Raw genomic sequence first — 16963 nt, forward strand, 5'->3', positions numbered from 1 at the left:
TATTTAAAAAACAAAATTAGAGCCAACAAACAAATGATTAAAGTATAGCAGTATTTGCTTAACTCTTTTCTTAAACAGGACAAGATAAAACATTCCTCCGACACTGTGCGTGTGTGATTCAGTAGCCGGACAGACCTGTTTTGTCTGTATGTATAAAATTATTGGCATTCACCTTTTCAAATTTGCAAAGCTCATAAATAAAGCAAAGATTTTATGGTCATTTATATATATAAACGTATATGTATAGATTTAAAACACATGCTTAGATTTAACCAATTTCCACTTAGAACTAAATTTGAATGAGTGACACTAAATCAAAGCCACAGTTTAGGTGGGTTTTTTTACGGTAGAGAGTCGGAAGTGGGAAAACTGAAAGAACAAAGTCAGAGCAGAAGCTCATGCAAAATGTTGTACTGTAATATTTCCCAAAATGGTATCTGTAACATTTTTTAAAGAAAATTGGCAATTTTTCATTTTATTTTCAATCTTTCTCGTCATTTGTTTTAAAACACACACGCCCCACTCACTTGTAAAGCATTTTGAATATAGAGGCATTTTAAAGAGAATACACGGAGATAAGCTGTACCACTACTTTACATGAAAATATTCTTTTGTTATATTTTTAATTTAAAAAAATTGTCTTTTAACTTTCAGTCTGTTTGAATTAAAATGTCATTTAAGCAAATATGAGAAATTGCCCCTTCTGAACAAGTAAATGCTTAAAGAGCACAAATTAAAATGTTCATAATATGTGCAGGATTTTTTTTTTAAATGATTATTTTATTATCACTGCGGTATGACCAATCAAGCTTTTAGAGAGTCTGAGAATATCAATCATTTCAGTTCCCCTTTTAGAGGGAATAACTGAATTTTCAGTAGAGCAAAATCTGAATTTAGGACACTTTACAAGGATTTAACCCTGTGGATTGCATCCAAACAAGCTTTCTCTATGTTGGTCCTTCAACTGCAAAACAGTGGGGTGGAATTTAAGGACCTGTAACGGCTCAGGTGTAAGAGTCTTGATTTTTTTTTTTAAATCAGATTAAGACAGAGAATTCAAATTTTTCAAAAACTTTTGAACTGGATTTGCTTCTTAATGGACAAGAAGTGTGAAAACTGTGTTTAGACATCAAGCATCAATACACTCACTGAAAAACACACTTTCCTGACAGACATTTGGCAATGAGATGTGTCTGCTTTACCTGCGTGTGATTCAGCAAGTGTACGTAAGCTGTTGCCACTCAAACGTTTTCTAGAGAGCCCTCTGGTCCCGTCATCTGTGCGTCCGCTCCTTCACCCATCCATTCATCCATCCATCGATCCATCGATCCATCCATCCACCGTTCTCTGTTCCCGGCTCAGGCGTTCCCTTCTTTGCTCTAAGGCACTGCTTTCCTATACTAATTAAAATATTAGGGATAATGATGATCATACTGATAATAATAACAACAAGTACCACTTAAGCTGTTAACATAATTGCATTCCCCTCATGCCACCATATACATAACATTTGCATATCATTAAAATATATTTCCCACAGTGACTTTAGTGATTTTGGTGTTTTTAACAGTGGGTGTGAAGGAGAACGGACGGGTGGTGAGAACTGCACAGTTGCTGATCAGTCAGGCAAAGGTTTAGTAGTGCAGTAATGAAGAGAAGCACAAGGGAGCACATATGATTTGATTAGGAATTATTCTCCAATCTGATGTGTCTGGATTTAATTCTTTTTAAATACATGGAAATGTAGAGGAAAGAAGTTATTTGTGATTGTGAGTAAAAAAAAATAAAAATAAAAATCTGTTTCAGGTTAAACATTGTTGAAGTCGTTCATCGGACTAAATTAAGATGTGCCAGAAAAACAAACATTTTTTTTTACTTACAGTAATATATATAATATGATTTAGGCACCAGATTTTCACACGTAATGTTGTGTTGCTTCTTGTTCTGCTACGACAAATGCCACTGTTTTAGTTCACATTTGGAAAAGTGCATTGGCCATCATACAGTGATTTACTTTTCCTGATTTTCCTGATGAGGCAAACTACTTTATATGAAACCGCGAAAGAAATTCAATTGAGAAAAAAATCTAACTCGAAGGCCAACCGTCTGATGCTTTGACCGTTTGTTGTTTAAATGTGCGACAGCGAAATATACATATGTTTTGTTATTCAGAATAAAGAGATAATATGTCTTGCTTTTGATTAGACAATGAAAAGCATTTAATGGTTTTTTCCCATCTTTTTCTTTTCCTTAATCTTAGTCGCTGGACCTTATTTTTCAGCTTATGAAGTGGGATATGCAGTAAAGAGAGAGAGAGAGAGAGAGAGAGAGAGGTAAAGCTGACTGCAGGGAGGGACAGGGGGGACCAAAGAGAGATTGCGTAAATTAAAATCCTTTTAATCTCCTTATAAAATCATTTACTTAATTCATCTGTCAAAGCATGTCAATATGTGCCGTGCTGATTTGCTGGCTGCGCGCGCGTGTGTGTGTCTGTGAGTGTGTGAGCGTGCAATTTGCATCTGTTTGTTGCCATCCGCGGTTTCGTGCCTGCATGCTCCCATTTTGTATGTGTGACCTATTGATGGCCTATATGAGGAAGTGTTGTTCTTTTTGTCTCTTTGCCTGCCTGTCTGTCCCTATGGAATTTGTTGTCTGTCAGTTTTTTTGCATTTGCCTGCAAACACACGCGCAGAGAAACGCACGCACTCATGCTTACGGCGGCCTCGCTCTCATGTGAAGGGTCCGGGCATTCCAGTGGTAATTTGGTCCCGTAAAGAGAAAGAGAGAGGTAGAGAGTGTGAGAGAGAGAGAGAGAGAGAGAGAGGGAGAGAGAGACGCAATGAGAGAGACAGACAGAGCGAAGTGGGAAGGAAGGGAGGGGGTTTGCTTTTGTCTGACACCAGCACTCAGGAGGTCCGCTGGACACACGTGTAAGCATGAATGCCCACAGCAACACACACTCTTAACACTAATGCATAACAATAAACACACAGATCATACCATTTGCAGGTTAAAGTTATCACAATGTTAAAAATGCAGTGACTTATTCTTACACACACACATGCGTCTACATATGTGGATGTAGATATTAAAAATGCATTGTCTCACACACACTTAGAAAGCCACTGAGAGATGACAGAGCAAAATGGGATGAGCCTTGATGATGTGAATTTGTCTGATTTATGTCCAATCCATCAGTGCTCTGTGTGTGTCTGAGTATGTCACGGGTCAGTGCCGGCCTTTATGTGTTGAAAGAGCAGTAAGGGAGACTGTACCAGATGTGACACAAACACACACACACACACGCACACACACTGCAATTAGCCATTTTGCCACACTGGTGGTGAATCTGTATGTGTGTGTGTGTGTGTGTGTGTGTGTGTGTGTGTTTGTGTGTGAATGCACGGTTGAATGCCAAAGCAGTGATCAAAAAAAAGAGAGAGAGAGTGTGATATATAGTGAGAGGCAATGTCGCTCATCTTATCTCCTCTTCTCCTCTCCACAGCGCTCATCCTCTCATTCCCCACGTTCCATCATCCATACATCTCCGTCATCCATACATCAAAATGTGAATTCAATTATTACTATTATCACGTTCTATCAAATCATTTATGCTCTGTCTGAGAATTACTCTCCGTAATGCTGCTGACTTTTCCGTCTTTTCAAATCTGCTATGACCAAGTATATAGTTTCAAGAAATGCAGAATAAAAAGAGGATGTTTTGCACCTGTGCAAATTTGAACTGTGTCAAAAGCACACAGGTCCCTTTGTAGATGCATCTGCTTGATTTTAACAAACGTTGCTTTAAACTAAATTACGTTTTCTTAGAATTGCTATATACATTGTGAGGTTTCTTTGGTGTCTGTGTTATTATTGTTTTCAGAAAAGGAGTCACTAAATTTGAATTTTATCAAGTTCAACCAGATGAGCTATTGAGTTACGCTTTAGATCCGGTGACTGGTGTATGCATGAGTGTGTGCGTACCCATCATGTTGTGCTTAGGGCTTCTAATGCTGCTCCTCAGTCCTAATAGGAGGAGACAGCGCAGACCGGGCCACAATAGAGCAGATTTAGATGGAGAGGTGAGGTGTGTGTATGTCTCTATGTGTGTGTGTAAAGTGTAAAAGTGTGTCCATGAGTTAAAGAGGATCACGAGAATGGTGAAGGTTCAAACCCCTTGTCTGTCTATGGCACTTTTCTGTTGTGCTGCCCATGGGGAGAGCCCTATGGTTTCGCTGCTTGGGTTGTTCTCTCCCTCTGCACGGCCAAGCTGAAAGTATGATTAAATTGTCATTGTTTCGACAGTGTGTAAGAGGGGTTCAAAAAGACAAAAAAGGGAAGATACAGTAGAACGGAAAGGGATAGCTACTAAGAGAGAGAGAAAGAAATGAATGACCATGCCGCCTTCCAACTGACAGTGAAATATTCCTCCTCTCATCCTCCCATCATGCTTCATGTGTGTGCCTGATGGGGAGAGAATGACAGACCAGCCCACACCCCACCTCATGGTTTAGTTCTCTAGTTTTTGCTGCTTTTTTCATCTGCCTTGCACTTTTTTCTTTCACTCTTTCTATCTCCTGTCTGTGCACTAGGTTTCTCTCTATGCCAACTTTATCAGGTGCACCATACAAATAAACTACAATCACATGATGATTTTCAGAAGTATTTGTTCTTCCTAAATGTACTGTATATTCAGATATTAAGCTGCTCAACAAAAGTGTATATTCTTTGAATCAGGGAATTTTGATTTCTAGTTATTAGACAAGATTTTTACAGTTACACACTGAAGACTGAAGACTGAAGAAAGGTTTTTTTTTTTTTACACTTTCTTGCTTCCTGCCCTGAACTTATTAATTTCATTAATTAAGTTTATTCCACCCGCTTCATTATACACAAAAAATGAAATGTACATAACAACATATATATGTATATTTACCTCATTATTCACAGCTTTTGGTGTTTTTGTGAAAAGGAAATTGTCTCTAACAAATATGTTGATCACACAAATAATTTTTTAATTTTATTTAAGAAAAAAAAAAAAACAAGCCCAACAGCATCAGTCCTTGTTGGTCACTCCAACTGTACCAACGGTTCAGCTTTGACACACATCCGTGCATGTGTGAGAAGATGTCACGTGTTAATATACAATTCATTATTTTGCACATGTAAAAACAAGAAAACTATGTGTGTTATTAAGGCCTTGTTTCTGTGCATGTGTGTATGTGTGTGTGTGTGTGAGAGAGACAGTGAGTGAGAGCGCATTTGTGTCTATTAACTGCGTTTACGCTTTCACACAATAGTTAAATTGTATTTGACATTTGAAAAACTTTCACTTTTAGTTTGATGTAGCTTAAATAAAATAGTTAATATACGTTTATTGCTTATTCCAAAATATCGCTCTATTTTTAAAAAAAAAATTACATAGTTTCATCACTGGTAACTTTAGTAAAGATCAGATGTTAAAGTATTTGTGCATGGAACATTTATGTGAATTATGTTTACATTAATTACATTAAAAAAATGCTCTAATCCTACATGGTAAAAACGCTTCTTTTCTTTAGGATGCGTGTTCCTCTGCGTAGCTGAGCCGCTCTTTTATTCATGGCAGTAGATAATTCATTTTCTCTTTATCCCTATCTTCCTTTACCATTCAGCGCCCTCCACCCACCCACACGCACACACACACACGCACACACACGCACACACACACGCGCTCCTCTTCTCCCTCTACACACACCCCCTCCCTTGTGGAACTGTCACCTTTCTGCACCCGCTCAGTCCCTATTAAGGCCGACAGCCCATCTGCCGCCTGCCCCGCTAACAGCTCCCGTCGCTAACGCTAACGTGCACACACATCCACATCCGCTCAGACACACACAGAGGGCTACGTTCAACCCCACCTGCCCTGCTGCACATGCAGTCACACGCAGAGCAACATCGTCAGACGTATATGTATATCAATATATGCATCCGCTCAGTATTTATCGTGATCTAATGATTCTTTTAATTACTTCCAAATATCAAAAAGTCTGTACCACACTTTTTTTCTTGATTTAAAACGGCCACTTTTGATCTTGCACATTAAGACTTTCCAGGCAAGTATAAGGCTGAGTGTTATCAGGAGTAAGTATAAATACTATAAGAACCATGTAAACGATCTAGAAAAGTCAGCAATTTGCAACAAGAAGTGCAGAAATGAAAATAGAACCAACAAGTTTATCTGCGAGGAGGAAACCAATGGGATCACCGGGAATTTTTAATGCAGCAGAGGAGATTGGCTAGTCTTTAGTTCAGTTATTTATTAGTGTTCATATCTGTAGGTTTATCCATATTTATGCATACAAATTGTCTGTGTAACTGCAAGACGTCACACTACCCTGACGAGAGGAGTAATTAGGTAGGGCAGTTGCTTGTGTGTGTGTGTGTGTGTGTGTGTGTGTGTGTGTGTGTGTGTGTGTGTGTGTGTGTGTGTGTGAGTGTTGTGGCATTTGCTCCCTTCAGGGATAGGTGCATTTTGCATTAGCAAGAATGGCAACTGTCTCATCAATCACTGCATCACCATGTCACACACACACACACACACACACACACACAGACACACACACACACGCACACACACATATGTACACACATACCATGGCATGGTCATTCTGTTCACAGATGGGCCAGCAACACATGAGCGAGTCACTGAGCATCAGAAAGACACCAACGATCTCCTTGCTTTCACACACACACTCGCGCACACACACACACACCGCCACACATCCATAGTATGTCTGCATGTGCTGGTTCTTGTGCTGCTTACATGTACTGACAGGAGCGTGAAATAGGTTAGGTAGAATCACATACATTGCACTTTTCTTTTATTCTCTCCTTTGCTCTACATGCATATTTAAATATTTATGATATGAGCTATTTCTTACATATATGAGTACTTGTGGGATTGAATTTTTCAATTGACTTATTATTTGATGATGTTTAAAAAAAATGTAAAATGTGTAAAATTCAGATTTTCATTTTACATATGCTTAGTACTGTGTTTCTATTTTAGTATACGATTCACATGTGCTGAATTAAATTTTTAAAAAGAAAAAAATGCCTCATGTAAAGAATTGTCTGTTGGCTTTAAGATGCTTTTTTTTAATGAGTTTCATTCTTCTGAAATGAAATAAGAACTAGGAAAATCAGATTATGTGGTTATAAAGCGATAAAGCAGAATCTCTTTCGGTAATCCTAAACAGTTTTAGTCCAGGTTAATACAAATATCAGACAGAGCTTTTTGTGGTTTCTCTAAAATATCATAATACAGACTAATCATAAAACTTTGTAAACTCGGGTTTTCTTTTCAGATGTATTTCTCGTGGTTCGTGATTTTTATGGTTTAAACCTAAATATAATAATATATTTCTCTGATTTCAGCCCCTGTCTAAAAAAGCTGTTACAGCGTCTGTTACTTCTAATGCAGTTAAGATGCCTGCAGCCAAAATGTGACAGTTGAACCCAAATGGCTGGTGATACATACACAGGACCTAAACTATTGCACACAATGTAAACCCAAATCAAGATGAAAACACAGTACTGAACAATCTACAGCGTTTTCAAGCAAATACTTCATGCAGTCCGATTTCCATACAGCGCCTGTGGGCATACAATAAACGCTAAGGGTAATGTTGTAATATTGTTGCGGAGATACCGTCATTAAAAATAAAAGTAAATCACCTCGCCGTCTGGTTTTTAGATGTCAGAAGTGGCCCTCGTCTTCAGTCTTGCAACCCACAGCAAAGTATCTGGGGTACTTTGGTCACAGTGTTAGCACACACAGGTGGGCAAGGGAGAAAATATTAATTCAGAATGTAAGCGGGCGGATCGGGAGAAGGTGATCGAATTTTGCCGCAAACCTGAGTTACTTGTTCAGCCAGAAAGTTTTTGATTGATTATAATGGTTTATAATTCCCAGCACCACATGCACCTCATAGTGGATATACTTTAGTCCTTGGTGTCACACCAGAACCACTTCCCCCACCACCACCACCACCTCCACCCAAAAACAAAAAACAACAGAATTAATAGTTGGCTGTCTATATAGCATTGTGACACTGCAACCAAAGCCAATAAGTGTCTGAAGCAGCAGCAGCAGCAGAAAGATATCGATTCCTTCTATTCACCAGAGTGGAACTAAAACCTACATATTACACACCCTGGCCCTCCACCTCTCACTGAGCCAACCCAGCTCTGTGGATGGATAGAGGGATGGCTGTCAGACAAGTCATTGGTCTGTCTACCTGCCTGTCTATGTGGCCCTCACATAAACAGGAACCCACAGCGGGGACAACATCTCACACTCAGACACACGTGCGTATGTGCCGGTTGTTTGTGTGGTAAACACGTGTCTATCAGTTTGCGACACATACCAACATCCTGCTCTGTTTACCGATACACTTTGCTGGAGGAAACACACACAAACAGGAGTGTCACAGTGTAAAAAAAATTTAAAGAAAGACCTGAAAAAGAAAGATTATTTTATTCATTGTCTTTTAACTTCGATGTGCTCCCTGATTTCTACTTTTACATGTTTGGGATGAAATTATTAGTTGGCTTCAGCTCTGTAATTCTTTGGCAAAGTTTTAATATTAAATCAATAATTAGTCTTAGGTTAATTGGGCTAGTGTTAGCAGACGTGATTATTATAATCGCTCTCATTAAGCAAAAGCATAAATGCTCAAAAGCAAGCACCTCTTCAGATCTTTGCACTATTTTTGAAGGATTAATTTCTTACTATATGTTTTCTTTCATAGTTTACCAAATCTGAATTAGTATCTGTTTTTTCTAGATTTTATCCACCGGTAGGAAACTGCTTTTCCTTCCACTTCCCTCGCTTCATTTTCCCCCGATAGTTTAAAAGTAGGGCATTCAGATCATTTTATTACAAGCCCAGCCATGATGTAATTTTTTCTTTTCTTTTTTTTGCTTCTTTTCTTTTTTTTAAATTGTTTTTGTAAGGGATGCTTTTGATTCTGTTGCCTGTGGTGACCTTATCACCCCAGCGACAGCCCTGCTTCTGATGACGGCACTGGGTTTGATTGAAGGATGGCAGTTCTTCCTCTGATGCTTTTACTTTTATATTTCCTCCATTTAAAAAGGTTTTTTGAGGTTAAAACTGGTAAAACTCGGGGACAAAAGTCTCATGTACTAGTTTAAAATTCTGATCTGTCCCCTGTGCGTCTGTCTGAGAGCTTCTCATCTTTCTGCCTACTTGAGATGCTCTCTGCAAATTGCCCTATGTGTAAATCTTGGACCTTTCTTTGTGTATTTATGTTTTTTCTTTTCTGCCTCTCTCTGTCCTAACTCTGCAGTTGCATAAATCATAATAGTTTTTTTTCTTATGTTTACTGAGGGCTGAATGATTATGTGTGCCTGTTACTGTGCCCTTTCAAGCGCGCTCTGTAATTCAGTGGTCATCCACTTAATTGTAATTTTGTGTTGAAGATTTTTTTTGTTTTTCCATTTCATTTTTGTTTGCTTGTCACTGTGTTGAGCTGAAGAAAGTATTTTATTAAAACAATAAAATGAAAAAGATTTTGTGTTTAGTTTAGTAGTGTTTTGTTTTCTACAGCGCTTTAACCTTATCAGATTCTGGTACTGAGAAAGCAGAAACACACAAAAATGTAACTTGTCACTGTTTCTATTTTTTTTTCCTAAGTTTTATTTTGTTATTTTACCATTGCCCCTGAACAACTGATTTCAGTGTCATCAGATAGTTTTTATGGCTTTTACGCAACACATAGGAGCCATGTCTCCGCTTTACAGTCCCACTTGCTGTTTTCCTACTTTTCTCTGTTGTATTGTCAGCGCCATCCTTATGTTTCTCACTTTGCTTCTGTCTACAGAATGAACTTATCGAAGGGGCCATTAGTGAACAGCAGCAGTGAAGATAACTCCAAGTCGTCTTATGGTAAATGCGGCGCTGGCGCCTGGAGAATGCACCAGAGCTACGATCCACTGGAGGCCAACCACATGAGAGACGCACATGCCCTCTACAACCCCAGGTAAGACAGACTGACAAGAAGACCACAGACATAAAAGAAGAAAGGGGGAATGACTTAAAAAGGGCAAAACAAAAGTGACTGAATCCATAAATCTACGTTGAGTTTTCTACAAAAGTCACACTTGACCTCTATAAACCTCGGAAGAAGAGAAAGAAAAGGCAAGCATTTGGAGACATCAAAAGCCAGTTTTTATTGGTCAGGATGTGTGCGTGTTTGAGACTATTTGGAGAGAACCAACTTTTCTCCACCATCTATTCAAATGTGGGGAGAACAGTTGTGTGCATGTGTGTCTTTCTTTGTGTATTTTTTTTAATTCATATGCCTTATCTGTTAAATTAGTTTGAAGTAATTTACATTTTTAACAACACTTTTTATGTTATCAGCTTTACAAACCATCTTCCGCTGTTTGTGTCACCAGTATTCTGTATTTTTATCTTTTTTTTTTTTTACCTGCCCTCTATCGGGTTCTTTAAATAATTGCCTATAAATCCAAGTTAAGGGTGATCTTCAGTGTCGTTTGGGATCAAGAAGGGGTTCCCCACGGTACGACCAAGCCTTTAATATCTACTCTTTTTTTATTTCAAATTTTGGGAAACCCCAACTCCCTACCCTTGGGAAAAAAATAATTCTCTTTTAAACGCCACAATATAGAAAACATACAAATCCACTGTAAACTATATGTTATGATTAAACAGTGCAACTAAAATGAGAATATTTTTTCCCTAGTATATATAGAGTATCACAAGGAATTTGGATTCAACTTGTGGCTCAAGGACACTTCAGTAGTGCAAATGCGTCGCAGTGCAGAGGCTTTAAATCACATCGTTTTGTTGAAGGACATTCTCTTTTACCATTACAATTATTCTCCATGCCATCTGTATGTGCAGTCAAACCTGAACGCATGAAAAGCTTCAACCAAAGTGAAATTTCACTTTAAAGTTCTCCAACAAAACCAGTTCTGACTTTCTGTTGTTCCGGGCAGGTTTTGCTGAGGCTGTCTTGCTTTATTTTTAGAGCTTATACTGTAAATATGCTTCTTGTTTTATGTTTAAACACAGGAAATGTGTGACGCATTAAATATAGACAAACGTTATCATATCCTTCCTCCTCCTCTTTTGAAAGTTTCTCGGGATAAGAGATAGCATGACATGCCCTGAAAGCGAACGTTTAACTGTAAGTATGCGCTTTCTATATAATTTATATAATTCAGGGGTATTGGACTAGTATAAACAAATAAGTATATTATTACTGTGTTTAGTGTTACTTGTTGTACATTATTTCACTTTAAAAACAGCTGAATATGTATTTAATTTAAATAGGCTATATTAGAACCTAGTGTAACCAAAAGTGGGTTTCCCAAACTTTGCCTATCTGTTCTCCAGATCGTGGTTTCTCTCTCTGGATTTTGGACATTATGCTTCAAGATCTCACTGACTAACATGATTATCTTAAATGAACATTACTGTGATTTATTATGTTGTTATTATTGTTGTATTATTGCACATTCTTTAGGAACAATATTGATTAGTGCATTATTAGGGTCTTGTGAAGCCCTTTAATTTTAAATGCATGTGTGTGTGTGTTCCCGTGTGCGCTGTAGACTGGGAAGTTTTAGTCCAATAGGATTTCAGGGTTAGTCTGGGTCAAGCCAATTAGAGGTCTGGCAAGCCATTCTCACGCAGACCTTCGGCCAGTCACCAGGAGGAGTGTTAGTAGCACAATGTGAGTGTGTTGGCAGACAGTGAAGTCTGGTGATGAGAGGTGTAAAGGTTTGCCAGGGGCTATGGAGTCAGTCCGTGGCTTGAAGTCACACAGTACATTTGTACACATGGATAGAGACACACTAGGCTCCAAAATGGGGAGCATTATTTCGCTTCTATGGTTCAAAACTAACTGCAAATTATATTGTTATTGTGAATTCGGCTGCCGCAAATGTGCCAAGCCTACACAATGACATAACAGTATCCCCTAACTACGGGAGGGGGTGGGGTGGGGGGCAGCACTGTGAAGTTAACAACTTGAGGATTTATCTCAAGACTTGTGCTGAACAAATACAATCTGGGGATTTGCAATTCTGTTAAATTTTTAGAATTTTATTTCTCCTGAAACCGAGCTCAGAGTAGTCCTTTCTCACGGCAGGTAGCCTAACTTACCATAAGAACGGTGTCCCTCCCAGTAAGACGTATCTGTGGGACAGGAATACCAGGACTCTAAATCTGAAGCACTTGAACTCAGCCATAATTCATTACCTGTTATAGTTTATTATTATTTATTCTTATGCATGTCCATCTGTGACAAACCAACACATCCAGTGAAAATAGTTTATTTTTTAAAAATGGCCTTAAAAAGCTAACACTAAATATTAAAGTACTAACACTAAATATTAAGGTAAAAGTCACCTTACCTCAGTTGAACCTTTACCCCTACACACACACACACACACACACACACACACACACACACAAGTTTTCACTTACACAGTAAAAGGAACACATTTTCTTACACACATATGCACTATAAGATCACAGGAACACTTCCTTAGGATATCTGACCTCCAACTGTGTTGATGGGATTTGGCCGTAATTTATATGCACTCTCTCTCACACACACTTGCACAGACACACACTTGAACAGCACAGACACACCGAAAATGAAAGAAATCCAGGTTCGGAAGGGACAATATTTAGAAATGAATTTAAATGAATTTAGAATTATAGCAGTGTTTTTATTTTATCTCTTAGAATAACTTTTTTTTCATATCACAGATCTCTACAAAAAAAGCAAAGAAATAAATTTAATTTAATTTGAAGTTTTCTGGGGCCTTTTCTTGCATTAAAACTTTTTTGAATTCTAAAGAAATTTCTTAAATGCTTTTGGAGATCTGCAGTTTTCATTGGACAGCAACAATATTATTCCTCTTTTTATTTAGGCCATCAAACCATGGGAATGTGATTAATGTCAGGCAGCTAGAGTGCGCTTGAATACACACACACACTGTGCTGTAAACTGAGCCCAATGTAATCATAATGATAAAGCAGATTGCCTTAACACACAGATGGGCTTCCCAAAAGCTGTGTGTGTGTGTGTGTGTGTGTGCGTGAGTGCGTGTGTGTGTAAGTGTGGACAACGCTGATTGGATTGCAGATTTATAGAAGAGGATTACTGCAGGAGCAGAGAGAGAGACAGAGCGAGAGAGGGGAAAAGAGAGAGGGGGTTTCAGACACTCACCTCTCATTAACTTCCACCCTCTTCACCTCGACTCGCCCTATTCTCAATCAAGGACAAACATGCACATGTACACACACATAGATATACACATTTAAAATCTTGTTTAAGTGGAGCATGTCGTTCTTTATATTTACCAATGATATGCTGATTCAGTATTTAAATCTTAGTAATTTGCAAGAAGTTTCAAAAGTAAGAATCCTGCAGAATGCTGCAGCAAAAAGCATTACTGGGTAGTCATTTAAAAACAATACAGCCACATTTTAAAGAAAAAGGTTCTTAGTGACAAGATCAGAAAATGTCCCTTTTTTGTTGCAGTTCGCGAGATTTATGCCAGTTTTGAGCTTTGTATACCTATTATACTGAATGTAAAGTATATTCAAATACATGACATTTAAGGGAAAGACATTCATGAAGGTTCCAGATTAAAGGAAAATGGACAAAGGCGCAGTGTGAAGTGGACAGAAAGAAGCAGTCAGAGACAGACAGAGAGACAGAGATGGCGAAAGACAGTGGGCACTGCAGCAAACCTGATTATGACTGGATGTGAATTAGATTCCCTAACAGATGGTCCAGGAGCGAGACTGTAAGGTGCATCAGCCAGCAGTGAGGGGAGGAAGAGGGGGAGGATAGAGGGCATGGGTGGGAGAGAGGGAAGAACAGGCCAGGAGACTCTGAAGACGAGTGTCAACAGCAGCTTGTGGCAGGTCAAAATGGGCATTTACAGTGAAAAGAATCTTGTTTCACATTTTTATTTAGTGAATTTGGAGTCGGGTATTTCAAGTCTATCACTTTCTCTCTTTTTTGCAGTATAAATGAAGTAAAGTGATAATATACAGAAGTAAAAGTAATGAACTGGGAGAATCCTTAACAGTCATTGCATTTAGATATAAAGTAGTATTCCATGTGTAAGGTTAAATATAATCTGTCTAGATGTATTATTTGTGGAATATTGAAGTAAACATTGAAACGCACACGTTGGATGGTGCCTGCTTAGGATTGATTTTCTCTATTTTCACAGCTGCTGTGGATTATTGTACATATTCTGGCTCTGCTTCTCTCTCACACCCTATGATGGATAGGTGTAAATCATCACAATCCTGTAGTGACAGCCCAATTTCCCCAAATCTGATCTGCTTAAAGAATGCAGCTTTGACGCTCTACTCACTTGTGTCTCCTCTCCTCTCCTCTTCCACATTCCGTTTTCCCTTTTATTACACTTTTTTTCCCTTATTCCGTCTCAGATCGAGGACCATTTTACTTCACACACACATTCTCTCTCCCTACTTTTGCAGCACTGTGCTCTTTTCCCATCCCCTCCTTGCCTCTATCTCCCTTCCTCCCCTTCCTGTCTCACTGGCTCGTTCCTGTGTCACATTTGAAAGCCCTGTCATATTTACTAGAGTGAAAATCCTCTTTCACCATCTGCTTAATATAATGTGCTTTTAATCCGATGGGGCATATTTTGTTTTTAAACACTTTTTATTATACTTTTCCTCAATTTGATTTGATGTGGCGCCTTGCCCAGATCTCTGCCTGTCTCTGTATGAGAGAGAGAAAGCAGGAGAGCTGTACATCTCACTGTACACTGATAGTTAAGTGTGCGCATGTGTGTTTGGGCGCGTGCTACAGTGCATGTGTGTTGGTGACAACAGCAAGTGTCAGTAAGTGTTTGGAAGGGCTGCTGCGCACCTAATGCTAAATGATAACACTGCTAATCCACACATGCACATAGAAAGAGAGAAGAATGCTAACCTTGATCAATGACCTTTCTTTTATAAAGGAGCCAGCCTACATTTCATAAAACTGACACTCCTGAGTAAAACATTCTCAATATCGATTGAACAAGCAGTGTGAATGTGTACGTTTATGCATTGAATTCATTTTATATATTGTTCAACTAATAAAATAACTATGCGCATATATGAGAGATATGCAATATCTCCTATAGACTTTACCCAGGAAGAGGATGTGTACAGTACTTTCTACTCTTCAGATTTCACAGCGCATAATATGAAATAAAAAAATAATAAAATACAACAACAGAACTTAAATAAACATCAAATTTTCAGTGATTTATGTATTAAATAAATATTTTTGATATGGTTAATCAGTGGCCCACTGTGCACTGTATGAAGTTGAGCCGTTTTAGAAATTTGAAGAACCTTTTTTACAGTAGACAACCATCCTTACAAATACAATGACATACAAAAGATAAAGGAGATGGAAAGGGAGCGAGAGAGGGGCAAACAGAAAGGTGAGGAGAGAGAGGGAGAAGGAGTGAGAGAGAGACACGGGAGACATGGTGACAGAGATAATGCCTGGCAGCAACATACTTATCAGCCAATGCTCCACAAGAAAATGACCTAAATCATCAAGATTCCCATCTGACACACACACACACACACACACACACACACACACACACACACACACACACACACAAACACGAGTTAGTGGTGCACTGACTTCCATTGTTGCCCTGAACATGCTCCCCTTCTTTACATCTTTTTTTCATCTTTATATATAATAATAGACTGTATTTTATGCAGAGTACACACGACTCTGTATAAATCCCTTGAAATTTTGTCATTAAAGAAGTGAATAGACGAGAAACAAAAAGCACGAGGAGAGCGGATGGTGAACTGAAAGTCTGCACATTGATGATTGAAAACTGGTATTTATATGAGCAGACTCAACATGATGCTCCTGAAAAGTTTGCAGTTTGAAAAGTACATAATTCTTAATCAATGGAGAGAGGCTGAGAACACCCGGCGTGTTTTGCTTCCCAACGCTTCTCCAATCACATAGGGATGCGTGTGTTATTCTCTAGACTACAGCTTTAGACCCAGTAGAATATCTCTCTAAGTCTTTCTCGCTTTTTTGTAACACTGCGTGTGAACCATGTATTTGCATCCGTCGCATTTAGATTCATACTAGAATTCATAGTGTCTAAACTCTCACGCACACAATCACAGACACAGGAATATAGACACACACTTACACTTCCTTTCCTCTGCCAGTCTTTACAGCCCAACAGCCCATCGGGCAGAATGTGTTTTAGCCATTGTCAAATTGATTGTATGTAATCAGGGATTTATTCTGCAGCCAATGAACTGAATTACAGGTTTCCTGCCCTGACTAACACTGTAACAATTGATCTGCTCCCTGGTGTGTGTGTGTGTGTGTGTGTGTGTGTGTGTGTGTGTGTGTGTGTGTGTGTGTGTGTGTGTGTGTGTGTGTGCATCTTGTGTGACAGGATAGAGAGACGGACAAGAAATGATAGGGGGTGTTTGTGTGTGAGAAGTAGAAACGACGACAGAGAGAGATTGAGACCTAAAAGGAGCAAAAAGGAGAGGGGAAAGAGCCCAGTAGGAGGGAGAGTGGTTTAGATTGACTGTCGCTGTTGGAGTTTTTATTTTGTCTTTTATTCATTTTTGTCACTGAAAACAACTATAATCACCCACACACTGTGATTCCACACACATAAACCCACACTGAAACAACGCATAGCTTTTTTTTCTGAGCTCTATTTCGCTGCTTTTAAACTATGCAGTTATCTTGCAGAATGCACAACATAAAACACAGGTTCAACGTTAGACTCACAGGATTTTGCTGTATGTACGTGACCGATACATGATTTCAGCCACCACAAAGCAAAAAGTGGACGTGTCATTGCTTGTAATTGCATA

At 38.7% G+C, this 16963-nt stretch overlaps 1 protein-coding gene across 7 annotated transcripts in view; it reads left to right on the forward strand.

Moving 5' to 3' along the window:
- The window catches only part of esrrga (estrogen-related receptor gamma a), a 180353-nt gene that overhangs the window by 107801 nt on the left and 55589 nt on the right, over nucleotides 1-16963 (forward strand). For all 7 annotated transcript variants that reach the window (XM_086282193.1, XM_086282046.1, XM_086282116.1 and 4 more), the window contains one exon: nucleotides 9888-10046. In XM_086282193.1, coding sequence (XP_086138319.1) covers nucleotides 9889-10046 — 158 coding nt within the window. In that variant the 5' untranslated portion in view covers nucleotide 9888. The remainder of the gene's footprint in view (nucleotides 1-9887; nucleotides 10047-16963) is intronic.

This window comes from Aulonocara sp. 'chitande type north' Nkhata Bay, linkage group LG1 (genome assembly GCF_057382095.1).
Source record: "Aulonocara sp. 'chitande type north' Nkhata Bay isolate Kocher_YH1m ecotype deep benthic linkage group LG1, A_spYH_male_GT1.1, whole genome shotgun sequence".
NCBI classification, from domain to species: Eukaryota; Metazoa; Chordata; class Actinopteri; order Cichliformes; family Cichlidae; genus Aulonocara; species Aulonocara sp. 'chitande type north' Nkhata Bay.